The 23,983-nt window shown below is 42.1% G+C and overlaps 4 protein-coding genes across 5 annotated transcripts in view; 3 read left to right on the top strand and 1 right to left on the bottom strand.

The window, feature by feature from the left end:
- Positions 1-9,607, top strand: part of ano3 (anoctamin 3) — a 29,463-nt gene extending 19,856 nt beyond the window's left edge. Inside the window, exons 14-25 of the mRNA XM_028430082.1 lie at positions 1,688-1,770; positions 1,852-1,992; positions 2,321-2,485; positions 2,659-2,695; positions 2,804-2,915; positions 3,166-3,223; positions 3,551-3,648; positions 3,901-4,055; positions 4,136-4,288; positions 4,839-4,989; positions 5,081-5,252; positions 6,748-9,607. Of these exons, the coding sequence (XP_028285883.1) occupies positions 1,688-1,770; positions 1,852-1,992; positions 2,321-2,485; positions 2,659-2,695; positions 2,804-2,915; positions 3,166-3,223; positions 3,551-3,648; positions 3,901-4,055; positions 4,136-4,288; positions 4,839-4,989; positions 5,081-5,252; positions 6,748-6,930 (1,508 nt within the window). The 3' untranslated portion in view covers positions 6,931-9,607. The remainder of the gene's footprint in view (positions 1-1,687; positions 1,771-1,851; positions 1,993-2,320; positions 2,486-2,658; positions 2,696-2,803; positions 2,916-3,165; positions 3,224-3,550; positions 3,649-3,900; positions 4,056-4,135; positions 4,289-4,838; positions 4,990-5,080; positions 5,253-6,747) is intronic.
- A 4,773-nt stretch (positions 9,608-14,380) lies between these two features.
- On the top strand, positions 14,381-15,966 carry LOC114451459 (fin bud initiation factor-like). Its single transcript, XM_028430062.1, has 2 exons — positions 14,381-14,446; positions 14,709-15,966. Exon 2 carries the CDS (start codon positions 14,806-14,808, stop codon positions 15,433-15,435), a length of 630 nt encoding a protein of 209 aa, XP_028285863.1. The 5' UTR covers positions 14,381-14,446; positions 14,709-14,805; the 3' UTR covers positions 15,436-15,966.
- A 2,129-nt stretch (positions 15,967-18,095) lies between these two features.
- Positions 18,096-23,558, bottom strand: LOC114451450 (transmembrane protein 178B-like). Of its 2 annotated transcripts, none has more exons than XM_028430053.1 (5): positions 23,420-23,558; positions 19,883-20,387; positions 19,355-19,468; positions 19,132-19,269; positions 18,096-19,009 (listed from the first exon to the last, which is right to left on the bottom strand). In XM_028430053.1, exons 2-5 carry the CDS (start codon positions 20,283-20,285, stop codon positions 18,762-18,764), a joined length of 903 nt encoding a protein of 300 aa, XP_028285854.1. In that variant the 5' UTR covers positions 20,286-20,387; positions 23,420-23,558; the 3' UTR covers positions 18,096-18,761. The 2 variants fall into 2 exon arrangements, with proteins under 2 accessions (XP_028285854.1, XP_028285855.1); XM_028430054.1 differs by lacking the exon at positions 23,420-23,558 and adding an exon at positions 20,516-21,470 and having other exon boundaries at positions 18,762-19,009.
- LOC114451454 (transcription factor PU.1-like) lies at positions 21,518-23,655 on the top strand. The gene is made up of 5 exons (XM_028430058.1): positions 21,518-21,651; positions 21,813-21,906; positions 21,994-22,175; positions 22,924-23,086; positions 23,163-23,655. Exons 1-5 carry the CDS (start codon positions 21,625-21,627, stop codon positions 23,471-23,473), a joined length of 777 nt encoding a protein of 258 aa, XP_028285859.1. The 5' UTR covers positions 21,518-21,624; the 3' UTR covers positions 23,474-23,655.
- Positions 23,656-23,983: the final 328 nt, after the last annotated feature.

The raw sequence follows: 23,983 nt of genomic DNA, 5'->3' as shown, positions 1-23,983 counted from the left end.
CTAGCGTAGCACAAATTGCTGAAAACCTTAATGTTGGATGTGATAAAAAAGTGTCAGTGCAGACAGGTTTGTTGTGTACAGACCCAGATAAACACCCATCCACTGCTGACAGTACCTACAAAATATACTAGATAAGAACTAGACCGTGAAGCAATGGAATAAGGAGGACAGCCAGGTGTGTGTGCATGTGTGTGTATGTGTGTTTTACCTGGGGAAGTGATGGCAGTAGGATGCACTATAGCACAGATAATCATCTTGCTTTGTGCTGGGATCACTTCAGGTCTGGGACCACTTCATTAACTTATAATCTTTAAAACAGATGAACATGGCTGGACCTGTATGAGGTGGAAAAAAGACGAATGAATCTATCCATCTCTTATTGAATTTTTTGTTTTAATTGTAACATATTAACTATGTGAATGGATCAATCTTCTGTGATGATCTGGCTGTCACCATCTTGGTGCCACCTGCCTCCATCTAACTAGGAAACAATGAGTTAAACCAAATATGGTGGTGGAGCACAAGTGGAACTGATTATCTAGACAAGGATTTTGAGCCAGGCTGTTGACGTGCTGGTTTATGCTGTTGGATATTAACATGATTTGTATGCATGCAGAGCTGCAGTTCTTTACCTCTTTGTCTGTATTGGGAGTTTAGGACTCTGATGCTGTGAACATGGCAAAGCTCAGAGCCTCCCACAGAGACTCAAACAGCTCTTCAGCAACCTTTAGGTTATTAACGCTTTGTTCATAGTTATACAGTTACTGTTTATGTGGTTTGGGCAAAACATTGAGTCCTGGCATTTTTGGATGCATACCTAACCCTTGTTGTAGACAATGTACACCCCTTCATGGCCTTATGAAGGTTATTTTACTGTTGGGGTGTCACATTCACAGTGAGAAGATGCATAATGGTAATATTTTTTGTAACATAACTCAGTTATTAATTAAATTGTCTTAGTTGGAAACGTGTGGGATCATAAATCTGATCAGATCCGTGCTGAGGCTGCACAGCAGTGATCAAGTACTCCTGCCAGTTTTCATTAGAAAGCTATCCATCTATAAATTTACACAGAATGTAGGTCTAATAAAAACTGACATGAGCACTGTATAGTGTTACACTGTGCTGTCCATCATAGATCATATATGGTCAAACCATTCTTGTATCACATGCATTACACCACACAGTTGTACACAGTGCATGCCATGCAGCGTTTGTAAAAAGAATTTCTCCGGAGTCATGTTTTTGTAACAAAAACCTGAGTACATGAAAAGTATCAGCATAAATATTTCTGGTGATGTGTGCTGCTGAAGTCACAATGGAGTCCAACACAAAGGGAAACACTGCCTCCAGCCTGAAATCTGCCCACAGAAAGCTTTGCTTTTTAAGTCTTTCAACAGAAAATGACTCCGTCTGACAAAGACACGATTTGGGAGTGAACTCTAGTAAAGCCTATTTGCTTGTTGCCACATTTCTTTAACTTCTCCTCCACAAAAGCAGAGAACGGAAGGCTGCGATCAGGCTCTCTAATGGGCCATGTACATCACTGCAGCCTGAGTTCCACTCACATTATCTGACTGTGAAGTGCCACTTACTCGTGCTTTGCCTCCTCAGTGAATGCAGTCAGTCAATTCTATGTGATACATATCAATGTTGATCAATAACACGATTGATCCCCCCTCTGCAGCCACAGTATTCCTGGAGTTCTGGAAAAGGAGAAGGGCCGAACTGACTTATGACTGGGATCTCATTGATTGGGAAGAGGAAGAGGTATGTTAGCAGTATTCTCAAAAAGATACGTCATTTGATTATCTGACGATTGATCATGCTGCATTATGTGTTGTCAATCAGGAGGAGCTGAGACCTCAGTTTGAAGCAAAGTACTCTGGGATGGAGAGAGTTAACCCCATCTCTGGCAAGCCTGAGCCTTTCCAGCCCTTCTCAGATAAACTAAGCCGGCTCATGGTGTCTGTGTCCGGAATATTCTTCATGGTAAAACCCTTTGATCTCTCAATAATCTGCCTTTTGGGATTCAGCCCCTGACTGAGCTTACCGTTATTTTGTATGTCACCTTTGGAACAGTGTTGTGCCTGTTCAGTGGTGTAACATCGCCCCCTGCTGGACAAAAGGTGCACTACAGAAAACTGTACTTAACCTTTCTGATGGCCTAATTTTGGGTGTTTACATTGAAGTTACATAATGAATTAACTCATTTTTGCTGCTCAGTTCTTCACAGTGGGATAAAATATGTTTGAAATTAATTATCTTTTATCTTCTATCTTCTCCTCTCTGGTTCCTTGTCTTTATCATATCTGCTCAGATTTCCCTGGTCTTGACAGCTGTGTTTGCGGTTGTGGTTTTCCGTCTCATTGCGATGGAGAAGTTTGCTTCCATCAACTGGGATTTTTTGAAGAGGAACTTGCAGTTTGCTACATCTGGCACTGGCGTCTGCATCAACTTTATGATCATCATGTCTCTAAATGTGGTGGGTGTCTGCACTAGCATCATCTGTTTACATATTCTGTCCAACAAGTGTTTCGCAAGGCAATTATTTAGAGCTTTGTTTAAGGAAGAACATTTGCTGCCAGAAAGACTTCATGAGATTCCTCTTCTTCTCATGATTGCTTCAGCCTTTTTCTCATTATCATTTTGCTTTAGGTGTATGAAAAGGTGGCCTACCTGCTGACTAATTTAGGTGAGTGTTTCATGCATTTATACCTTCATCATCTCTTCTCTCACAGATGGTTGCGGAATAATTTTCCTCTTGTCCATCTACCCCACAACCCCTGTTCCTTCCCTTTAGAGCATCCACGGACAGAGTCTGAGTGGGAGAACAGCTTTGCTCTCAAGATGTTCCTGTTCCAGTTTGTAAATTTAAACAGCTCCACGTTTTACATCGCTTTCTTTCTTGGAAGGTAGGCCGCCTGCCACAAGTATGAACTCTCTGCAGTTCTTGTTTATAAAGGGGTTTAAGAAGGGATTGTGCAAAGATGTTTTGTTTCAAACTCCCATGTCATGACATCTGCCAAGACTCCCTCCCTTTCCCTCCCCACTGGACCTCATGCTTTAGTACTCGGCACCTTTTTTTTGCTCTGGGTTTATTAGTATATTAGTATTTCACTGATTGAATTTCACAGCTAATATCGCCAATCTTAATTTGTTCAGGTTTGCTGGCAGGCCTGGAAACTATAATAAACTCTTCAATCGATGGAGGCTGGAGGAGGTGAGTGCAATTAGGCATCAAATAAGCAGGTGATTATTTCAGCACTGACTGGGCTGATTATGGCCTTCTGTTTTAGGATATATTTAGAATTTTCAGGTAATTAATCTTTCTAATGATCCCTCTGTATAATAATATGTGAACCATTAACCCCCCCCCCCCCCCCCCCCCCCCCCCCCCCATAATTACTGGGATGAGGATTTTCCATTCTAATGATCAACAAACAGAATGGGATCCAGTATGTGTTAGGATTCACCCATTGCTTTGAGTTATTAGGCATGAAATATGGATTTTACAGGGTTTTTATTTTTTTAATTAAAATGTTTTCAGTGTCACCCAAGCGGCTGTTTGATTGATCTGTGCCTGCAAATGGGAGTCATCATGTTCTTCAAACAAATCTGGAACAACTTCATGGAGCTCGGTTATCCGTGAGTAATACCTTATTAGAATGATACGGTTCATTCACTATGAACTCCTACAAACACCATAAAGCTGTAAATTTTGTACAGTTTTCTTTCTTTATTTGTTCTTTAGCTCGTTAACATACGAAAGGATTTTCTCCTGCAGAGACACATCAAATCCTCTTGTGTGGGGCTTAGTAAATAGTTCTGCAGTGCTCATTGAATTGTCAGAAATAATTGCTTTGAGTTGACAGTTAGCTGCTTCCTATTTTTTTTCAGTTTGCTGCAGAACTGGTGGTCTCGTAGGAAGATAAAGAAAGGAGGTGGTGGAGGGCAGAATGTGGAGAATAAAACCCAGCTTCCACAGTGGGACAGAGACTGGAACCTGCAGCCGATGAATGCCCATGGACTTGTGGATGAATACCTAGAAATGGGTAAAACACAACATTTCTTTAAAATGGCTGAACCATCTCCACCCTTATTTGTGCTGATGTAGTGGTTCTGTTCTTTGCAGTTCTCCAGTTCGGCTTCACCACCATCTTTGTAGCTGCGTTTCCGCTGGCTCCCCTCCTCGCTCTGCTCAACAACATTATTGAGATTCGCCTTGATGCCTACAAGTTTGTCACTCAATGGAGGAGACCCATGCCTGCCAGAGCCACAGATATAGGTGAAGCCTGTTTGTGTGTCATTGTTGTGTAACTCCCACCATGCCTGTTTTTATTTTTGGATCAGATCTACTTTTTTTCAACTAACAGGCTCTCCATCCAATGAAGCTGGATATGTTACCATATCATAGACAGCTGTCCTGCCATATGCTGCACCTCTCTTCCCCTCCCCATCACAAACACCAGTCTTCAGCTACCTTATAATATATGACCAAGTCCTTCATGTGGAATGCTGCCCTGTAATTAAAGAAAGAATCCACCCTGAAATATTTAGAGAATCCTCAGTTGTAATGAACACATTATGTGCCACTTGCACAGAATCAAAAAGCAAAGCTTCTTTGTACTTTTAAGCTGATGCTTGTAGAACATTTAAATCATTGTATTCTGAAAGAATATAAAGAAAACAGTGAAGCAAAGAAAACAATACACAATAAAAATGTGCTTAACGTCAGAAAGAGACATCGCAGCAGATTGGCATCCAGATTTAAGCCATCATGTTTAATCTGTATTAAGTATTGCAGAGTGTTTATTTTCCTCTGTTTTGTGTGACAGGTATCTGGCATGGGATTCTCGAAGGCATCGGTGTGCTTGCAGTCATCACCAACGCCTTCGTTATTGCCATAACCTCAGACTACATCCCCCGCTTTGTTTATGCCTTCAAATACGGCCCGTGTGCTAACAACACACAACACCATGAGGATAAGTAAGCGTTTTCAAATAAAGCTTGAAATATATGTACACCCAGGAGAGTGACTTGTGTTAGTGCGATATCTTCTTTCCTTTCACCCCCTCAGGTGTTTGCAAGGCTATGTAAACAGCAGCCTGTCTGTGTCTGAGCTGGAGAGCGGCGACCTTTGCAGGTACAGAGACTACAGAGCACCGCCGTGGAGCTTAGTGCCGTATGAATTCACCCTGCAGTTTTGGCACGTCTTGGCTGCCAGGCTGGCATTCATCATCGTCTTCGAGGTCTGTCAACACTGTTCATTTCTCCTTTGCATGTTTAAATCAAATCCCCTGTCAGTATGCCACTTTAAGTCAGATTATATATTTTTATTCATAAATATGGTACCACTGTAAAATTAAAACCTCAAATCCTTGATTCAGATGATTTTCATGGTTTAATTAAATCATGCTCCTGAACAAGAAGACATTTCTACCATTTCAAGTGAACAGAATACAAAGTAAAATGTGTGATCCCATTTAAAAAAAAAAAATAGACACTGTTTTTTCCTGTTACCTGCCCTCAGAATGGACTCAAGTCAAAAGTTTGAACACATTTTCTCAGTCTATGATTTTTCTTAATTTCTATTACTTCATATATTTTGTAGATTAATACTGAAAACATTAACACTGTGTCAAAACATGTAGGGAATTATGTAGTCAAGAGAAAAGTGTCAAAACAAACCAGAATATGTTTTATGTTCAGATTAGCCACCTTTTACTTTGATGACAGCTTTGCACGCTCTTGGCACTCTCATGAGGTGAACGCCTTCATAATACGCAGAGAAGATTGAAGCAAGGTGTTGTTTCCCCACCAAACAGTTAGAACTGATGAAGCTGCTTGGATGAGCAGCGAAAACGTCTTCAAGAAAACTTTACAAGTCCAGACGCCTTGCTTCAATCTTCTCTATGTATCATGACCTGGATTACTGAGAATCTTCATCCACAGCTTCTTACTGTGTTTGACACCATCAGAGTTAAGGATGGTACACAGTTTTCTACAGTCGATAGCCCTATTAAGCTTCTGTTCAAATCCATATTAAGGCAAGAACCACTCTGCTAAGTGAAGAGAAACATATTTTTAACATATTTTAAGACCTGAAGGTCAGGTAGCTCATAAGATTTCAAGTGCAGCTGCGAAAACCATTAAATGCTCTGAAGAAACTGGCTGTCATAAGGACAACTGTAGGAAAGGCCTTCCTGAATTGGTACAGTGAAGCCAGGACTGAAGACGAACAATGAGAGAATTGCTTGGCCCAAGAAACACAAGGAAGGGACATTTGACTAGTGGATATATGTACTTTGGTCTGATGAGCCCACATTAAATATTTTGGTCCCACCCACCATGTCCATTCAGAGGCGGAAAAGGTGAGCAGATGCTTTCTACACTGTGATGGTGACTATGACTATTTGACCAGGATGAGTGATAGTGCTGCAAACCCAACTGAGATGGTTTGGGATGAGTTTGGCCACTTTATCTGTCACCAGAGCAAAACATACATGTTCCCTCACAGTTCTGATGTCTTCAGTATTAATGCATAATACAGAAAATGATAACAATGAAGAAAAGCCATTGAATGAGAAGGTGTGCCCAAAGTCTTGAGTACATTCTTTATTGCGGTGCATGCTCAACTCATTGCTTACTTTTACCTGCTTAATGAATTATGCAGCAAAAACTGTAGCAACTGAAACATGTGAGTTCTCTGCATGGTTACTCATAAATGATTGATGCCTTCTCCAGCACCTAGTGTTTGGGATCAAGTCCTTCATTGCATACCTTATTCCGGACATGCCGAAGGATCTCTGCGATCGTATGAGGCGGGAAAAATACCTGATGCAGGAGATGATGTATGAAGCAGAACTGGAGCATCTACAGAAGGAGAGAAAGAAGAACGGAAGGCGTTATCACCATGAGTGGCCTTAGATTAACCCCCCTCACCCGGCATGTCTCAACTACACTCTGCACAGCCCTCAGCTCACAGGCACCACCTCCCTCGCCTGCTGATCTATGTATTTTAGCTTTGAGAGTCTAGCTTCCCTCGGCTGATTCTGTACACCAAAGACACCCCTCTTGAGTAACCAGATTCTTCCCTCAAACCTGTCTGGCTTCAGGCTCTGACCACTCCCTCGCCATCTGTTCCATATCCTGGTTTCAGGCTTCGGACCCTTTCTGCCCTGCCCTAATCCCCTCCACCTGCCTCCATCCAGCAGGTCGCCCTTGGGTCTGTGCTGTGTCATGGTTTCAGTGGGAACAAACTTTGCAATTGTAATGTTTACTATGCAGATCACAACTGTTCACCTGCACTCCCTCTCTCTGTGTGGCAGCTAGCACTCCGCTTGCAGTCTAACAGTATGGCCGTGTTTTTCTTTCCTCCTGTGAGCATCAGCAGAGCCACTTCTATCACCGTGTATGACAGAGCTGCAGTGGCGCTTAGCATTTCCTTGTTGCAACAGTGATTCTAGTGACATGGCTACCAAATAAAACTGACACCGCTCTAACAAAGTAACTGTATATTGCCAATGAAGCATGCCGATTAATAGTTGCGGACATTTCATGAACCTCGAAGAAAAAAAATCAATGAAAACAACAGAGTTCATTGTGGAGGATTCATTCAGAACATATGAGAGTATAAAGTGCATGGTAATGCTGTTTTGTACCTTTTTATAGACAGTCCCTGTCTTGATGCCTGGTTCACATGTGTCTGTACACAGTATTATTCTTTGTGCTACTGCTGAGCTTGACTGTCTTTGAGTTGAGGAAATGTGAGCTTAATGCAGCTTGATTGTGCCTACAGTGTAACAATATGATTGCACACCACAATTGTGTCACCAACATCACGTGTGCCTGTGTTGTTCAGCACGTGCGCTCTCTTTTTTAAATATTATTCTCTCTCTCCTCGTCCTGTCGTCCGATCTGCTGTAAACTCCCTGAACTCTCCTGAAACTGAGGGTTTGTTTTGGATTTGAGTCATACCACAGTACCTACTTGGGTCTCAGCTAGCGTATACGTTTGTAATGCGACTCCTGTCAGGAACAATGTATACACTTGCATGCAGGATCCACAAATCTGTTCTTCCGTTCTGCCTTGGCGGTCTGTTTTTCATTTTGCTTTTGGAAGCCCTGGAGCGTGGTTGAAGCTTGGATCACTTAGAAATACCTGTGGCTTGGATGTTCAGTTTGCAAAGAACATCCATCCACTGTTCCCCACTCACAACACACGCGGTCCTTTATTCAAGACAGACACGGTTTCAGCTGCTTTCAGAATTTTATCAATGGAGGAAGTTTCATTAAATGCAGAGTCATGACATTGCCTTTATTATTGTGGTCAGTTCTGATGTCATGGATTAGAGCAGCAATGAACTCAGGAAAACAGGCATCATGACTACGTCATCATGAATACGTCCATCTGTGAGACTGAGTCAGAATCATTTCCTGTTTCATTCATGCAGAGCTGGAGAGTCGTAGTGTGTGTGTGTGTTTGTGTGGAGTGAACAGAGTGTGTTTTGGTTGCTGATGAGGACTTTACTGTTGATGCTGCAGTAAAAGTTACATTAAGGACATGATGGTAGAAGTGAAAGCTCCAACCATCCCTGAAACTTTTCATTTTACAAGAATTGCACATTATTTATGGTCTTCTTTTGATATGACGTGTACATTTTTTTTAATTTATATATATTTACTTTTTACTTTGTGCTGTCCACTCACCTGTCCTCACCCACAGATAGACAAAGTAACGTCCACATTTCTCAGGTGTCCTCTGAATGTTTGACTTTTTATCATATTTTCTAAGACGCAGTCCTGCTTTTTTAGATATATATTTTTGCACAGCAGTGCTTTTGCATGACTGTAATGCACACTCACAGTAAAAAACAAATAGCATGTGTTATGGCACATTCAGTATTTTAGAGCAGATTGGAATACAGTGATACATTTCCTTGTGGAGAACCTATTGAAGCTTTCTGGTCATTTTCAACCCAACAACATCATTCACAGGAGAGAGATGTGTGCTTTCAAATCTTAGGAAAAAAACTTCCCTGCTATGTGAACACTGAAAATCTATGCATGCTGTTATCCTCGAGTGAGGTTTTTTTTTAAAAAGATGCAGACATACATAAAAATGTACTGGTACATCTGTACTGTAGAGTATGCATGACTTAGCTCTGCTCAAAGCAGGTGTTAACTTCTGTAAAGTCGTCCTAAACATATCACCTCTTTATTCCAGCGTTGATCAGCTTTTTCTGGAGGTCCATCATATGCTTCTTGATGTGGCAGGATTTTATACTGTTAGAGTATTTTCTAAATAGCAACAGCTACAGAGTGAACTAACATAATGTGTCCTGGACTTTTTCATCTGGGAATGATTAAGTTTACCCCCCTATCAGCTGAAGTGTTTAACCTGTAAAAGGAAAATGGGGCAATTTTATGAATGAGTAATTACACGACCTTGGATGTCTAACTTGTCCAGCTGGCTTATTTTTTTTTTTCATCTCTTCACCTCCTCACTAAATTCAAATGCTGCACAAGGGTGGAAAGGTGTTTCTCAAATGCCTTCTGCTGTTGGCAATAGCACAAAATGGGTATTGTATAATAAGTAATAATAGCGTGACCTTGCACATCTCTGAAAATATAGCAGTCTAGAGGGGGATTAAGCTTTCTGTCCTATGCTACGCCTCTAATAGAATTGTGCTTGAGCAATGATGTACTTGTTGTGAAAGCACAGTGACGTTAAGCCCATAGATTTAACTGTACAATAGGATGATGTGACAAAGTGTATCAATAGCATTGTTTACTTTGTTCCTGTTTACATGTAAAAACATACTGAAATGTATAAAAAAATTATGTAAAATAAAATCATTTGGATATCACTTTTTTCTGTAATAAATCATGGATTGTATCTTTTAAATCAAATCTGCACTTGTTGTTTTTGCCAAAAAAAAGAAGAAAAAAAAAAACTGCTGATTCCATCTGCAACACTAAAACTGCAGCGTTTTCCTTTTTTCCCCCTCCCTTACTATCATCACAAACCACAAACCTCCTTGCCAGAGAGCAGTTCATATAACATATTGTTAAAAGGACTGTATTTCTAAAACAAACCCACTATTTGAGGATTGTAGGATTTTCCCACCGCTGTGTTGCTGCTGCTGCTCAGCCTTCACCTCTAACTGCTTTTCCGTTCGCGTCGCGTCGGTTAACACATGCCTTCATTTATTACAGTGAAGCCTAAACACTGCAGAAGAATCTTGCACAGATTTGGTTTACTTTGAGTTCTGGTGACAGACGTTTCATATGTTTAATATTTTCTCTGTCCTGACACCCACACTGAGATATTTCCTTTTTGCCTCTTTAATGACCAGACAGGCCTGAAAAGCTGTGGTATGGCAATAAATGGCAATATCACACATATATATGCTCTATATGTGTGTATGTGTATAGAGCAGAAGATGTTGTGTCCCTAAAACTGCTGAAGACATTACAAATGTAGAAATACATGCAAAAAGATGCCATTAAACGACAAGTATAATGGAACAGAGACATGTTAAAACACAAGCTTTTTAAACTGTTTGCATAATTGTGTGTGTTTTAAAAAAGATTCTCCAGCTCACGTTGCACATGGCTGCACCATAGTGGCATTCTGCAGGGCACCACAGTAAAACCTGTATTTTTATTTACCACAAAAACAGAAGCACAGAGCACTTTTTCAGCCCAGACACTATTCCAGCCACAGACTCGTATATCAGTGATTTTAACCACCTTCCCACTCAGACAGACTCCAGACATTAATGCCTGGTCTCCCTGAGCACCTCCATGTGACGTATGTTATTCACACAGCACAGATTTACAGTGCAGGTTAGTGAGGTAATCACATTGTCCCACTGTGGCTGTGGTCGTAAATCCAACAGGGAGCAGAGGATGACCAGCAGGGGACAAAGAAGTCACAGCACAGACCTCCACAAATCATAATATGCAAAGAAATGTAGGAACGTGTTTCAGGGGGAGGTGTTTATGGAGCCAGTCATTATTATACATCATGTGGTGAATGGGAGTGGTGAAACTTATTGTAGATGGAAGAAGATTCTCCTGTAACATCTGTTTTAACTGAAATAACATTTATTAAAATCATACCAATTAGTTTTAATGCTGCAACAAGACATAAAGAACAAGGGGCCAACGGAGCACCCAAATCCAAGCATCCCCATCAATATAACCACCCTCCTTTTGCAGACTCTGACTCTGCCAGGTGCATCAGCCACAACATGCAATGACAACATATGAATCTAACAACTACATATAAGATCTGCCTATTACATGGTCCTCTAAAGGACTATGCAGCATATAAATAATGCATTTAACAAAGCACCTGGTGAAGATAGTGATGCAGCAGGCCTGGTGGTAAAATGCCGAGCTGGGTGAAAGAGGGGTGAGGATCAGACATGAAGCGTGAGTAACAGCAGCGACAGATGAGTTGACCTGAGTAAAGCCATCTGAACCGAGAAGCAGCAGCTTCAATTTGCTCTGCAGAGCCGGATGGGTGAAACAACTGATGCCTGCTATTCTGCAGGATGACTCATAGAGACTGTTGTCAGCTAAGATCACCCTGTTTCTTATTATTCTTTTCTATCATTATTGTGCTATAGTCATAGTTAGTCTTATATAGTGCATATAATAAAGCTTTATTTGCACTTGCTTATGCAAATTATTACAAAATATTCTCATGCAAACATCTGATATATTGCATCTGCCTGGCAACCTCAGCCTGCCTCTGGCTGGTTTATGTCTGTGCACTGCAGTAAGGATTAATCTGAAAATAACATTAGGCAATTTTTCTCTTTCTGTGCTAGATGATTATACCCAATGCCACAAAGTCCACAGCCAGGTTTACACGGCAGACTTTGTAGAAAGGAGTAATTGTATAAATAAAACCTGGTAGCTTTATAAAAGAACAAAGAGCAGTGCCTCCTCGGCTGAAGGACAGAGTCCTGAAAAGTGACAATCAAACTGAGAGATTTAACAAGAAACATGTGTTCACCCCTGACTTTATCTGCAACTGATTAGTGAAGACAAACATGTTGTTTCTGCATAATCAGAGTTGGTGGAGAAGCAGACTCCAGCCTGTGGAGACACTTCAGAGTGTTGGAGTCAAAGTCGAGAGCAGAGGTCACATTTCATCTCTCCACTTAATGCTATCGGGGGCATTATGAAAAACTCACATTTGCACTTTATACAGTTGTGACCTTTCATTGAGTCCCATTCCAGCAGACTCATTATTTCTAGCTCTCATGTTCTGGGAGGGTGTGCGACCTTGTTGCTTGTACAGAGAGGTGAGTGTGTCGGCTATGAAAGTGTCTTCATTCAGTTGTGTGTCATGTGTGTAGGAAGAGAGAGCAAAACAGACTCTGGCTGATTATAATGCTGTGGATTGAGGAAGACAGGGACAAAATGCTCTATTGAGGCTTTTGACAGTGGAACAATGACTTCATCTCCATTCTTGCAAACACAAGAGGAACAGTGAGGCAGAGGATACACTGTGCACTGTGCATGTCACTATGTCCGCCTTTTACTACATGATAACTGTGGCCAACAAAATCTGTATTATCTATAAAAGCACTCCTTGACTCTCTCACTCCTTCCACATGCTCTGTTTTCCTGCACTGCATGCTGACGTTTGCATTTTGCTAACTGAAAGTACTGCAGCATGATAAATGAAATATTTAAAGACAAATGTTTGTTCCAGATATTTCCAATCTAAATTCATGTCCCCTATCTATACAGAAAATGACTTTTCTCTATTGCTGCTAGGACTCGCTCGTCAGAGGGTCGAGCAGAACTCACCCTCTCTCTCTCCCTAAACTGATGTTTGGATGGCTGAGGTTGTTGTTTGCGGTTTCTGCTGGATAACATCCTTTATATGAAAATGGGATCTAAATTGTTCTTATGATTGACATGTGAGGATGAAGCCATTATCATTCACTGTGAGACTGTGAATCAGCTCTGTCTCTGCTGCAGCCTCCCACACAGCCTGCAGGCCCTCGACCTCTGATCAGTACTGTGAGGAAACCCATCGCCATCTGAGAGGCATCTGTCCAAACTACACTACACTACAAACACACACACACACACATTACACAACAGAGGATCAACAAGCACATCCCTTCCAACTCCACTAAATTATATTTGTTGTTACATGTGTTGCTACATCTGCTTTCAGGCAGCTTTTTGTCCTGCAGAATCCCGCTCCGCCAGTCAGTTTACTCAATCAGTGTTTATGCTGAGAGACACTGTATTTATTCAGGTGTGTGACTTAAGAGGAAACAGAGAGTGCCTGCATGCCAGGATGCCTCAAGCTGTCTCTGCTCATATCCTTCATTCAACACTGTGTTCAGAAGTATAACAGTGGTCTCTTTTTTCTGCTGTGACAACACAGAGCTGTTCTGTGCAAATCTTCTCACTTATGTTACATGGACTCCTTATACAGCAGTGGCACAGATGCAGTGACGCCATCTGTGTTAATTGCTGACCCCTTGATGACCCAGACAACAAACTGAGTCAGGACACAGGCTTTAAAAATAATAGCAAAACAACAGGCACTTTGCATCAAGTGATAGGTCGGCCAGCAGAGAGCATCAGTTTTACAGGACCTCCCCTGTGTTAAGCCTTTAGGAGACTGTGTTGCACACAAGTTTAGTCATACAGTTAGCTTGAACTGAGCTATTGTTTGTGGAAAAGAATTAAAGCGCCAATGTGCTGCATTTGTCCCTCCTGTGTGTCACCTATTGACATCATTTGATCTTCTCCTTGCCTCAGTGCCCAGCAGGCTGGGTATTTTTATCTGCCCACATTTTCTACTGTCTTTGTACCAGCCTGTTTTCTGTTCGTGTCTGGCTGCTTGCTGATCTCTTTCTGTTTCTTTTGTTCGCTCTTCTGACTTGTTTCCTTCCAGCTGACAACCTTCGTACGCCTCTTTTTATCCTCCGACCTGGTCTTAGCTGAAAAAGGTGAGTTAAGTAACAGCACACCTGCTAAACACTGGTCTCTGAGACTTTTATAGCATTTTTTAGCATCTGCTTGTTTTTTCTGTGTGAATAAATCTGCTGTATTTTCTCCACAATCCTGCAGCTCCAGATACTGTATGGATCATGGATGGATGGATCAAACAAGAGAAGCAGAAACCGGACCTTTCAGCCCTGTGTTTACAGCTCTCCATATGTTTCCAGTTTTTGTGAGTATTGCTGACACCATATCTGAGACCACCCTGTGATGATGTAATTATCCAAGACAGGATGTGCAGTAAAGAGGATGGTGGCCCAGGGGACCTTCCCTCTGTGCAATAATGTAATCACCTGACTGAAGATAACTACACTCTCACAGTCATGCATCGGCTGCTAAATCTGTCAGAGACCTCACTCCAGCTGCTCCATGTGTACTTTTTTTGCAACAGATGGGTACTTTGATTATTTTATCATTTGTCAGGACTAATTAGAAACTTAAATTTTGGATAAATGTCAGTTCTATTGTAAAGCAGAAAGCAGCCACTGGTTGATGAAATAATTTTGCAGTAATTTTCTGTAACTGATGTTTTATGTGGAATGTGTCTCAAGTCATCTTTGCTTAGACATAAACGGCCTTTTGTTGGAAAGCAAACACTGTGGTGATCAGGGGCCACCAGGGGCCCCTCTGACTCAACAGGCTGTCTGTGCCTTTTAGGTGACGGGGGACTGTGTAATATGAGTCGAGATGAAAACTACGCGCCGGATCCGGCTGCCAGTCCAGATGCTGTTCGCCAAAGAAAGAGAGGAGGTGCATGATGGATCCCGTCCCACTCCTGCTCATCATAGTCTCATCTTTGCCCGTTTCCTCAGCAGTCTACACCGGGCCCCTGCAGCCGGAGATCTCCAATGGCACCTTCCATCACTTCTTTGTCCCGGATGGCGATTACGACGAGACAGAAGACCCCGAGCAGTGCCAGATGCTGTTTAAATTCTCCGACGTGTATCCATGCGGGGCGTCAGAGGACAGCGACTCCGTGGTGCGGGACGACTTCGTCATCACCAAGCTCCAGGCGGAGGACGCGGCGCGGCTACTCGAGAGCATCGGCCGGACCGTTGCGCACGACCTAGACGGAGAGGAAAGCTACGGAAAGTTCCTCCAGCGGGAGCTTTCTCAGATCAGCGAGGCCTTTTCAAGTGTGGACAAGTCTCTGCTGGAGCTGGAGGTGAAGTTTAAACAAAGTCAAGAGACCGAGCTGAGAGAGGAGCAGCAGCTGAACAGCTATGCAGTGAAACAAGTGAGTGACATCAGGGGCGCTCTGAGGGAAACTACCGACATCTCGCTGGGCCTTAAAGATAAACATGAGCTGCTGTCTCTCATCATCCGCAGTCACGGTACCAGACTGAGCCGGCTGAAGACCGAGTATCTTAATGTTGACTTTTAGTGGCAGCCTAGTGTGTGTGTGTGTGTGTGTGTGTGTGTGTGTGTGTGTGTGTGTGTGTGTGTGTGTGTGTGTGTAAAGGAGAAATGACCCTTCAAACAAGAGAAGAGTTCAGTGTCTTTTTAAGCATTTGAAATGCTCTGACCTTTGGTTGTTCCCATTCCTTGGGGCTGTGTCACTAAAGGGAGCTTGAACTAAAATATCAACACATTCCTCTGAGTCAGAAGAGAGAAAAAAGGAAATGTGGGAATAAATTATGTCTCCAGGGAGCCAGTCTCTGCCACCTCAGAGGAGGGGAGAAAGTAAAAAAAAAAGTCCTTTTAATGGTTTTATTGTCTTTCATTTAAATTAAAAACTGTTATTTTTGTTTTGATTTGATTTAAACTATGTTTACAGTTTAAAGTTATTGAATCAAATAAATATTCATTGCATATCCTCAGATTTTTTCAGCCAAATATTCTTCACTATGCTGAGTTGACAGTGTTGTAAACTCTCCTCCATCCTTTGAAGGTTTGTATAAACAGTTTCATTGTAGAGTGACCCTCTTCCTCCTCTTTCTGTCACATCTTTACGTCATCCTGTTTGTTGTTCGCACTACGAGTGGCAGACATGAGCGTCCCTTCAAGTGGCCGTGGTTAATTGGCGTCTGAAGTCTGTCACTGCCTCCCACCTCCATCTGGTAGTCATCAGTATTAAATATGTTTGTTTGAAGGGTTGCCGCTGTCGTCACCCTCTACTCTTTTGTCTGTCACGATCTACAGAGTTGATATGTAAAGTTATTCTGTTTTAGATAATCAACACATTTCTCTGTCAAAGCATTCCACTTTGCTCTCTGTGCTGCTCTACAACACGCCCTGTTTATGGGAGCAAAGTTGTTTTGAATTCCTGAAAAGACATTAACGTTTGCCTCCAGGGTCACACAAACCAATCTGTCAGGCTGTTTTAATTTGCAGTGCTTTGCTTTTAATATTTTCAATGCTTTTGGTAGCAATCTCCCCCTCTCTCTTTAACTGCTGTTTAAAATGCGCTTGTTCCAGCCAACGTCTGCAACAACCACAAAGTAACTGCCATAAGCGTGCCCACTTCTTATTTTCTTTTTACAGAGATAATGTCTCTGCAGTGTGAGGCAGCCAGATGGGCTGCCATGGACGCAACTGGGTGTGATTTCCTCTGTCTGGTTTTCCTCACAGTCCGGCTTCCCCTGAGGGACCCCTTTTTAAAAACAGCTCTGTGTAGCCCAGCTCCGTGCAGACCGGCCCCATCTGAAAACCCCCAGAGCTGCACGAGCTCCATGAGCATAGAAACTCTATACGTCTATACCGCTCCTAATTTCCAGAGGCACTGCTCAGGGCTCACAGTATTTGATTAAAAGATTTGGGTAAAATTTCCGCTGCGTAAGGAAAGGTAGAACTCAACCTCTCAAAGCCAGCACACCCATCATCTTAATTTGTCTACTTTGGCTAGGATCATTAATTCCTCCTATAGAAAAACATTTTTTTTTATTTCCTGCAGATTGGATTCAGGTCCCTGATGCACTCAAAAGCCCGAGCATGCTGATGGAAGAATGTATTCTCCTCACTGGCATATTTTAAGGACAACGAAAGAAAGGTCAAGAATGTAGACCAGAGTGTGACCTGAGAATAACTTGACCCCTTTCTGTGCTGAGCACAAAGCCCCAAAACAACACGGCTCTCAAGTGTTATTGTTAGAAAGAGGAGAGCTGTTACTACCATTGCTACCAGCCCTGCTGTTAGTATGGCCGCACTAATAACACCTCCAATACTACAAGCTACTTCTGGCATGATTTCATGTAGGAGGCCTTTGTTGATGATAATGATACTTTAATAATACTTAATTCTACATTATTAAGACAATATCCGGTGAAGACATGTGGGGGAAAGCTGCAGCTTCAAGTGAAGAAACAGCACAATATATGAAACAGTTATAGTTTAATCAATTTGAAATCATTAATAAAACCATAATAAATCTGTCAAATAACTAAAGCAGGGTGAATTTTTGTGGAGCCAGTGTAACTGTGAATCTGCCGTCTTTTGTCAGTAGCATACAGTATAACGCTTTGGTATCACTTTGCAGAGTGTGGTTTTACATGCAGGACGCACTTTAAGGTTGTGAAATTTAATACACGTTTAGACTACAAACCAGTCAGCAGTCTGTGAAGTAATTAGACCACCCACAACATTAAACGACATTTTAATGATGTGGGAACATGAAGGACACGTAGGACGTCTCCTCATTAAAAACACAGTGCAGGTGTTTTGGGTCATTGTTAAGCCCAGCAGCAGATATACCCACCATGTTTTATTATGTAAAAACATTTACTGCAAATTCATTTCATAACAGCTTGACAGAATATCCAGAAGATTTTATTACTGAATGTGTAGATTTTAAAGGCTTATATTAACTGAAAACATTGTATCCAGTGCCCAATAAGGTTTAAAACAGCTAGGGACTGAGTTCTTTCAAAAGAATTAGGCTGCATATGGAGATAATAACTATAATTTGAACAATAAAGCAGAAGGAGCAGAGAAACTTTAGGAAATGAGCGAAGCCAACATGTTAATTAGATGTATATGGATATATATATATATATATATGCTGCTGTTGTAAAATGATGTTGTAAAAGTTTGGACTTCATTAACAGGCCTGCGCTGAGCATGTGAGGACCACGGATGTTTATGTAATGTCTGAGATGAAACAGTTTTGCATGGTTGTTTTATTTTTCAAAAATATTTTGACATGGTTAAAACCTCAAGAACAACAAAACATTTCCCTCAAACACAGTTTGGTCTTAATGGTCATATTTTTCCTTGAATAAACACAAATGCATCTGCATACATACAATTCGAAAAAATTACATGGACATATCTTGTTTTGAATGGGTACATAATGATACACAGTTGCCCTTTTTCAAAATGTGACAGTACACATCCATAGTTTAATCTTCAATAAACATTTGAAGGTTGTGCTATTGATCTTCTGCCAGTGAATCTTTTTCTCTCTTTTTTCATACTAGCAGGTTTTACAGGAATAAATTGTTTTATTCTCCTCTTGAAGAGCAAGCAATGATGGTTCATTCAGGAAAAAAGCACCAGAGGAACTGAATCCATCTTCAGTCAAATGTCACCTCTTCGTCATCTCCATGTGAGTGAGAGCCAGTGCTTTCTCTGTGCCAAAGCTGTGTGAAGGCTCCCAGCAGCTCCGTGCCCCCCCCCCCCCCCCTCCCCCTGCATGGGTGAAACTGTTTCTGGATCAGGGCTCGTCACTGTTTCCAGGATTAGACAGGTGTCAATTAGATGTGATGCGACCTGTCACACACAGCCGTTCTCCTGTCTGGCCTTGTGCGCCACAGGGGTGTGTGGAGGGTAAAGAGAAGGGGCGAGCGTGCACAGGAAACCGGCCAGCAACGTCAGACCCAGTCCGCCCCACGCGCAAAACATGGACCAGCCGTAACCGTGGCTGATGTCCTCTGGTATCCCGAACATGTAGCGAGGATAGCGGGACAGTTCGAAGTTGATCCCTGCCACGCATGTGCAAAGGGAGATTATACAGCAAGTCCCTGTCAGGGAGTAAAAACAAGTTAGACACGACTGAAACCCCAATTTCATCACCTCTGATTGAGACCACACTGCCCCTCAGTGGTGACTGAGGGCACTGCCCTTTACGCAAAGAACATCTTACCTCCCATAAGGAAGAGAAGTCCAGCGACATACTGCATCAGATCATGCTCCTGACAGCAGCCCAGCACGCCTATGGTCCAGCCGAACAGGATGATGGATATGGCCATGCCTATGAAGCTGGCAGTCATCCTCTGGAGGTCTGCAAGCGCACCACAACAAGAGACAAGTGTTGAACAGGGCCACTGTCTCCACGCAAAAACAGAAAAGGGGGTTTTATAACTCACGGAGCGCGTGCCATTCGTCCTGCCTTATTGTCTTCGTCAGGTTGATTGGCAGATTTCTGGGCAGCGCTGATGAAGAGTAGTAGTATTTTATCTGTGTGCAGCGCGGAACCAATCCTGTGAATGTAAACAACACAAAGAGGATGTCTCACATTAGCACTGAGATGAGATGAAGAGGCTCTGTGCTGCCACCCCCTCCCAAAAAGAGCGCCCAAGCCCCCTCCACCACCAGCACCACCCTCCCACTCATCCACCCACACCATTGTAGAGTAGCTTTTTGTAGGCTACGCATCTCGAGGCTTCTGTTACTACAGCTTGCCCTTTTGTGCTGGGGAAAAAACACAGCACGTCGATTGGATTGCATTGTAACTGTACGCCGTGTTACTGCGTAGGCCTTGAGGGTCTGTGCGCAGCATCAGCACCTTGGATAGCGCATTCGTGCACAAAGTATCCACCGCCAGCACCTCAAACACACACAAAGACACACACACACAGCACAAACACACTAAACACACAAAGTGGAAAGCAAACCTTTAAAGATCAGATCCTCTGTCTCCAAGTCAAATCCCTCTCGGTGGCACTTCCGCCACAGTCCAGTGATGGTTGAGTTGAACTGCCGACTGCAGAGGGACTCCATGGCCGGGGCAGGAGGCAAGAAGTGCCGCTTAGCCCGCAGCAGCAGCTTTTCGCCGACGCTAGAGCCCTTCCTCTCTGCGCTTTTCTCCTTTGGCAGCATGCGAAGTGGAAGGTTGTTGTTGGAGATGTAGATGTAGCCGGGGTCGTTTCTTTTGTTTGAATAATTCTTGCAGCGTTCACGGTGTCTCCTTGCGTCCGTCTCGTACCAGTTGTCGGTGCTGATCGCTACAGCTATCAGCCCTAACGCGCACAAAGCCAAAAACAGACCTGCCACGGTTAAAGTCCTCATAGCAGCCATGTTCCATGCGTATCTCGCCTCGGTGCCGTGATGATTCCACGGGACAGCAGGACTCCGCTCCTGGCTGCTCGCTGCTGCTGCTGGTGCTGGTGCTGTCAGTGTCTGAGGCGTGGGGGAAATTCAGAAATACATGGACATCTGAAATCCTGATAAATCAACGAAGCCATCATTTCATTGATTTGTCAGTCATCTTAGATAAGAGCCGAATTCTGAGCTGAGAGGATTAATACATTTAGGGCCTGGGTGCGCTATTTGGGTTGTCTCCTCGATGCCTCTCTCTGAACTCAGTCTAGCCTAGATACTGGTCAGTCCAACATTTCTGTCCAGCAGATGGAGACAGAGCAAATATGTGAAAGCACAACAAGCCCCAGACCTGCACTGACTGCACTGTAAACAGACACATTTGCCAAATCCTCATAAGGTGAAACATTTTATCACATATTCTGCCCTTGTTTAAGAAGTTAGAAGACAACAGACAGTCCATACTGAACACCACACAGGGCCTGTATACACATGTACAGGAAATGGTTTCATCACATCCAGCAGATTGTTTCTGGTAAATTTCCATCCCAGCAGAGCCGACAGATTCAGAGCCAAAGCTCAGTACTGCTGATTCTGTGGATCTTTTAAGCAACGTGACATCGATAAATGGATGGAATCATCTCAGACTCAGTTTTAATTGTGTGTTAGTTCACAGTCCAGATCACAAACAGACACAAAGACTTCAGCCATTTCAGTCACTGGTTTCATTCTCATGGTCAAAACTTCCCCAAATGAAACCATACTGCCAAACTAAGAGGAACAAGCTTGATTCCAAACTTCACTTTTGGTTTCATGTGTGCAGTAAAAATCCTACATGAGAAAATCACACTGGGGTGTTGTTGCCTAACGCACAATTTCAGCTTAATTATGAAGCATCAACATAAGAAATATGATGTTTTGGAAGTAGCCTATAGAATGAAGGGTGCTTTAACCAAATCACTTGAACAGATGAGCAGAGAGACCTGAAGCATAGTAAATAATATTTTTAAATTTCTGCCATCACTTCACACATAAAAAGTCTTTTTTTCACATGTGGGTGTATGCTAAATACAATGCATGATTTAGACATGCAGGAAATGCATGTAAATATGACACTCGGCCATCAGGAACTAGCTGATCATATGAATTTGACAAGTGGATTATATAAGCCTAGACTGTATGGTCCAGCTTATTTCTCACTTTCAGTTCCCAGTTTGTTGCTGCTCAGCGACATTGCGTGTTTCTCAGTGAAGCAATAAGAAAAAGTCAACTTTTATCACAAGACTTCAAGACCCAGATCTCATGCTGGCTTGTTTACATGATGGACGGATATGTCATATCACCTGTGAGTGTCTGACTTTATACTTTATAGACTGGGTTTTATATTTGACTGTGTTCTAATATAGTCTGTGTGTTGCTGTAAGATGTTGTTTGGTACCTTTTTTCCTTTAATTTTACAAAGTTGACTTTTGCTGGACAATAGCTTTTACTTTTTTCCTACTAAAGGCTTCAGAAGGAATCATTCCAAACGAACCAGAGACCTACCGACCACCTGCAGAGCTGTACCCATACCTCAGTAGTGTGGAGGATATTTATGATGGTGAAAAGACTGGATTTCCTAGTTAAAAACATAAAGAGATGATCAATCATTACACATTGATAAGCTGCAAATTATGTTACTGTTTAGACCATCGATGGGCCTTCCATCCTGAGCGGGCACCGCCACCAGACTTTGATAATTCCCCTGTGAATCACCTCACAGAGCTTCAAGCCGTGTCTCCACAACAGCTTCTACCATACCGCTACAGCAGTGAGTCTCTGCACCTTCACCTGGACCCTCCACTCGCCCCTCTTCCACTGTCCCCACAAGTAAGTCAGTGTATGGACGATCAAGATGAGACTCAAAGATGCAAAACTACGTAGGTAGAAATTATTATAGTAGTTTTGGACTAATGTCAGCTATTCTTAACCATAAAAGGACACTCGGGATCATGGGAAAGTAGCTTAATAGTATTAACACAGCTTTTCTACATAAGTAAAAGGTGTGACTGAAAATTATCAACTGGTACCAAAAAATATATTATGAAATATTCAAAAAACATTCCAAGCAGCATTCTAGAGGACTAATACGAGACCTGCTCTAAAATGTGACATCTCTTGTTAAATTTGTTAAAAATTCGAAACATGATAAATCAAGTCATTTTAGCTTTAATGTCAACATACAAGTGTCTGGATACAACATGCTTCCACATGTGACTCTGAGCAGTGTGGTTTTTTTTCCCCATCATTTTGTGACCACTAACATAAAACATGGTGCATTTTCTGGAATTAAAGACATTTGGGTTTAAATAAAAGTTGAATTTCTTCTCTTGTCAAACACAGCTCATAACAAGGACAGTCTGGGGTATTTTCACTGAAATGTTATCTACACCATGTAGTGTTGCTGAGCACTGAATTCTATTTCGGCAGAGCAACTTCCTCTTTCAGTACAATGACATTTTTTACACAAAAATGCCACAGGGAGTAATTGCAAAACACCAAAAAGAAAAAAAAACAACTGCAGCTCTTTCTCTTCTCTTTCACTTCAGCTTTGACATGCTTTATATTTTCCCTAAAGATTCCATATTGCACCCCATCCCTGTGCTACCAGTACCCACCTCCGGCTTCACCGGTACAGTACTACTCAGAGGAGGACCGCCAAGGAGTCAGTCCGCCACTGGAAGTATCAGAGGGGGAGGATGAATTTGAAGAGCACCACTCCTCTTTCAGGAAAGACACTAGTGAGTATTTCAATCAATGTTTCTACTGATATCAGATCCCAGTGCACAGACATTAAACTGATCTCATATCGTCCAGACAACAAGAAGAAAATCCGCCTGTACCAGTTCTTGCTTGACTTGCTAAGAAACGGTGACATGAGTGAGAGTATCTGGTGGGTGGACCAGGACAAGGGCATCTTCCAGTTCTCCACAAAACACAAAGAAGCTCTGGCAAACCACTGGGGCACTCAAAAAGGAAACCGCAAAAAAATGACCTACCAAAAAATGGCTCGAGCTCTAAGAAACTATGGTAAAACTGGAGAGATTAAAAAAGTAAAGAAGAAGCTAACCTACCAGTTCAGTGAGGCAGTGCTGAGGAACCTGTATCTACGTCAGTATTCTCACTGAAGCTGTCTTTAAAAAGTGCTGAATTCACTAATCCAGCCCAAATGTTGTTTTGCCTGTAGATTAGCAGATCATTTTGTTCTGTCATGTTTCCCCCCTATTTATTTGTCAAGTCACAGTGTTTGCCCTGTGCTGTTTGCTCACTTGTTAAACTGCCAAATAAACTGCTTCCTTTCAGAGTCTAATTGAGTCTCTGTGTGTCTGTGTACAAGAATTAGAGACTGATTAAATGTCAGGGTGAAAAAAACACACATTTTATTGCATTCTCTTACAGAAATAAAATAATTCTGAATTTGTTTTGACAAATTACTTAAATGAACTGCAAAACAAAACATGTTCTGGCACAAAATGTATGAGTGCACATTGTCTGTTTAGTTAATAATTAACATCTTATTGATTTAAAGTTATTGAAAGAAAAGCAACAGAAAATTGAACAATTATAGATACATACATATAAAAACACAGTACACTATATGCAATAACACACACACACAGAGTAGATTAGGTAATACA

Source organism: Parambassis ranga, chromosome 19, assembly GCF_900634625.1.
Source record: "Parambassis ranga chromosome 19, fParRan2.1, whole genome shotgun sequence".
NCBI classification, from domain to species: Eukaryota; Metazoa; Chordata; class Actinopteri; family Ambassidae; genus Parambassis; species Parambassis ranga.
Note: the sequence above shows the minus strand (reverse complement) of the source record. Positions and strands in the feature narration are given on the sequence as shown.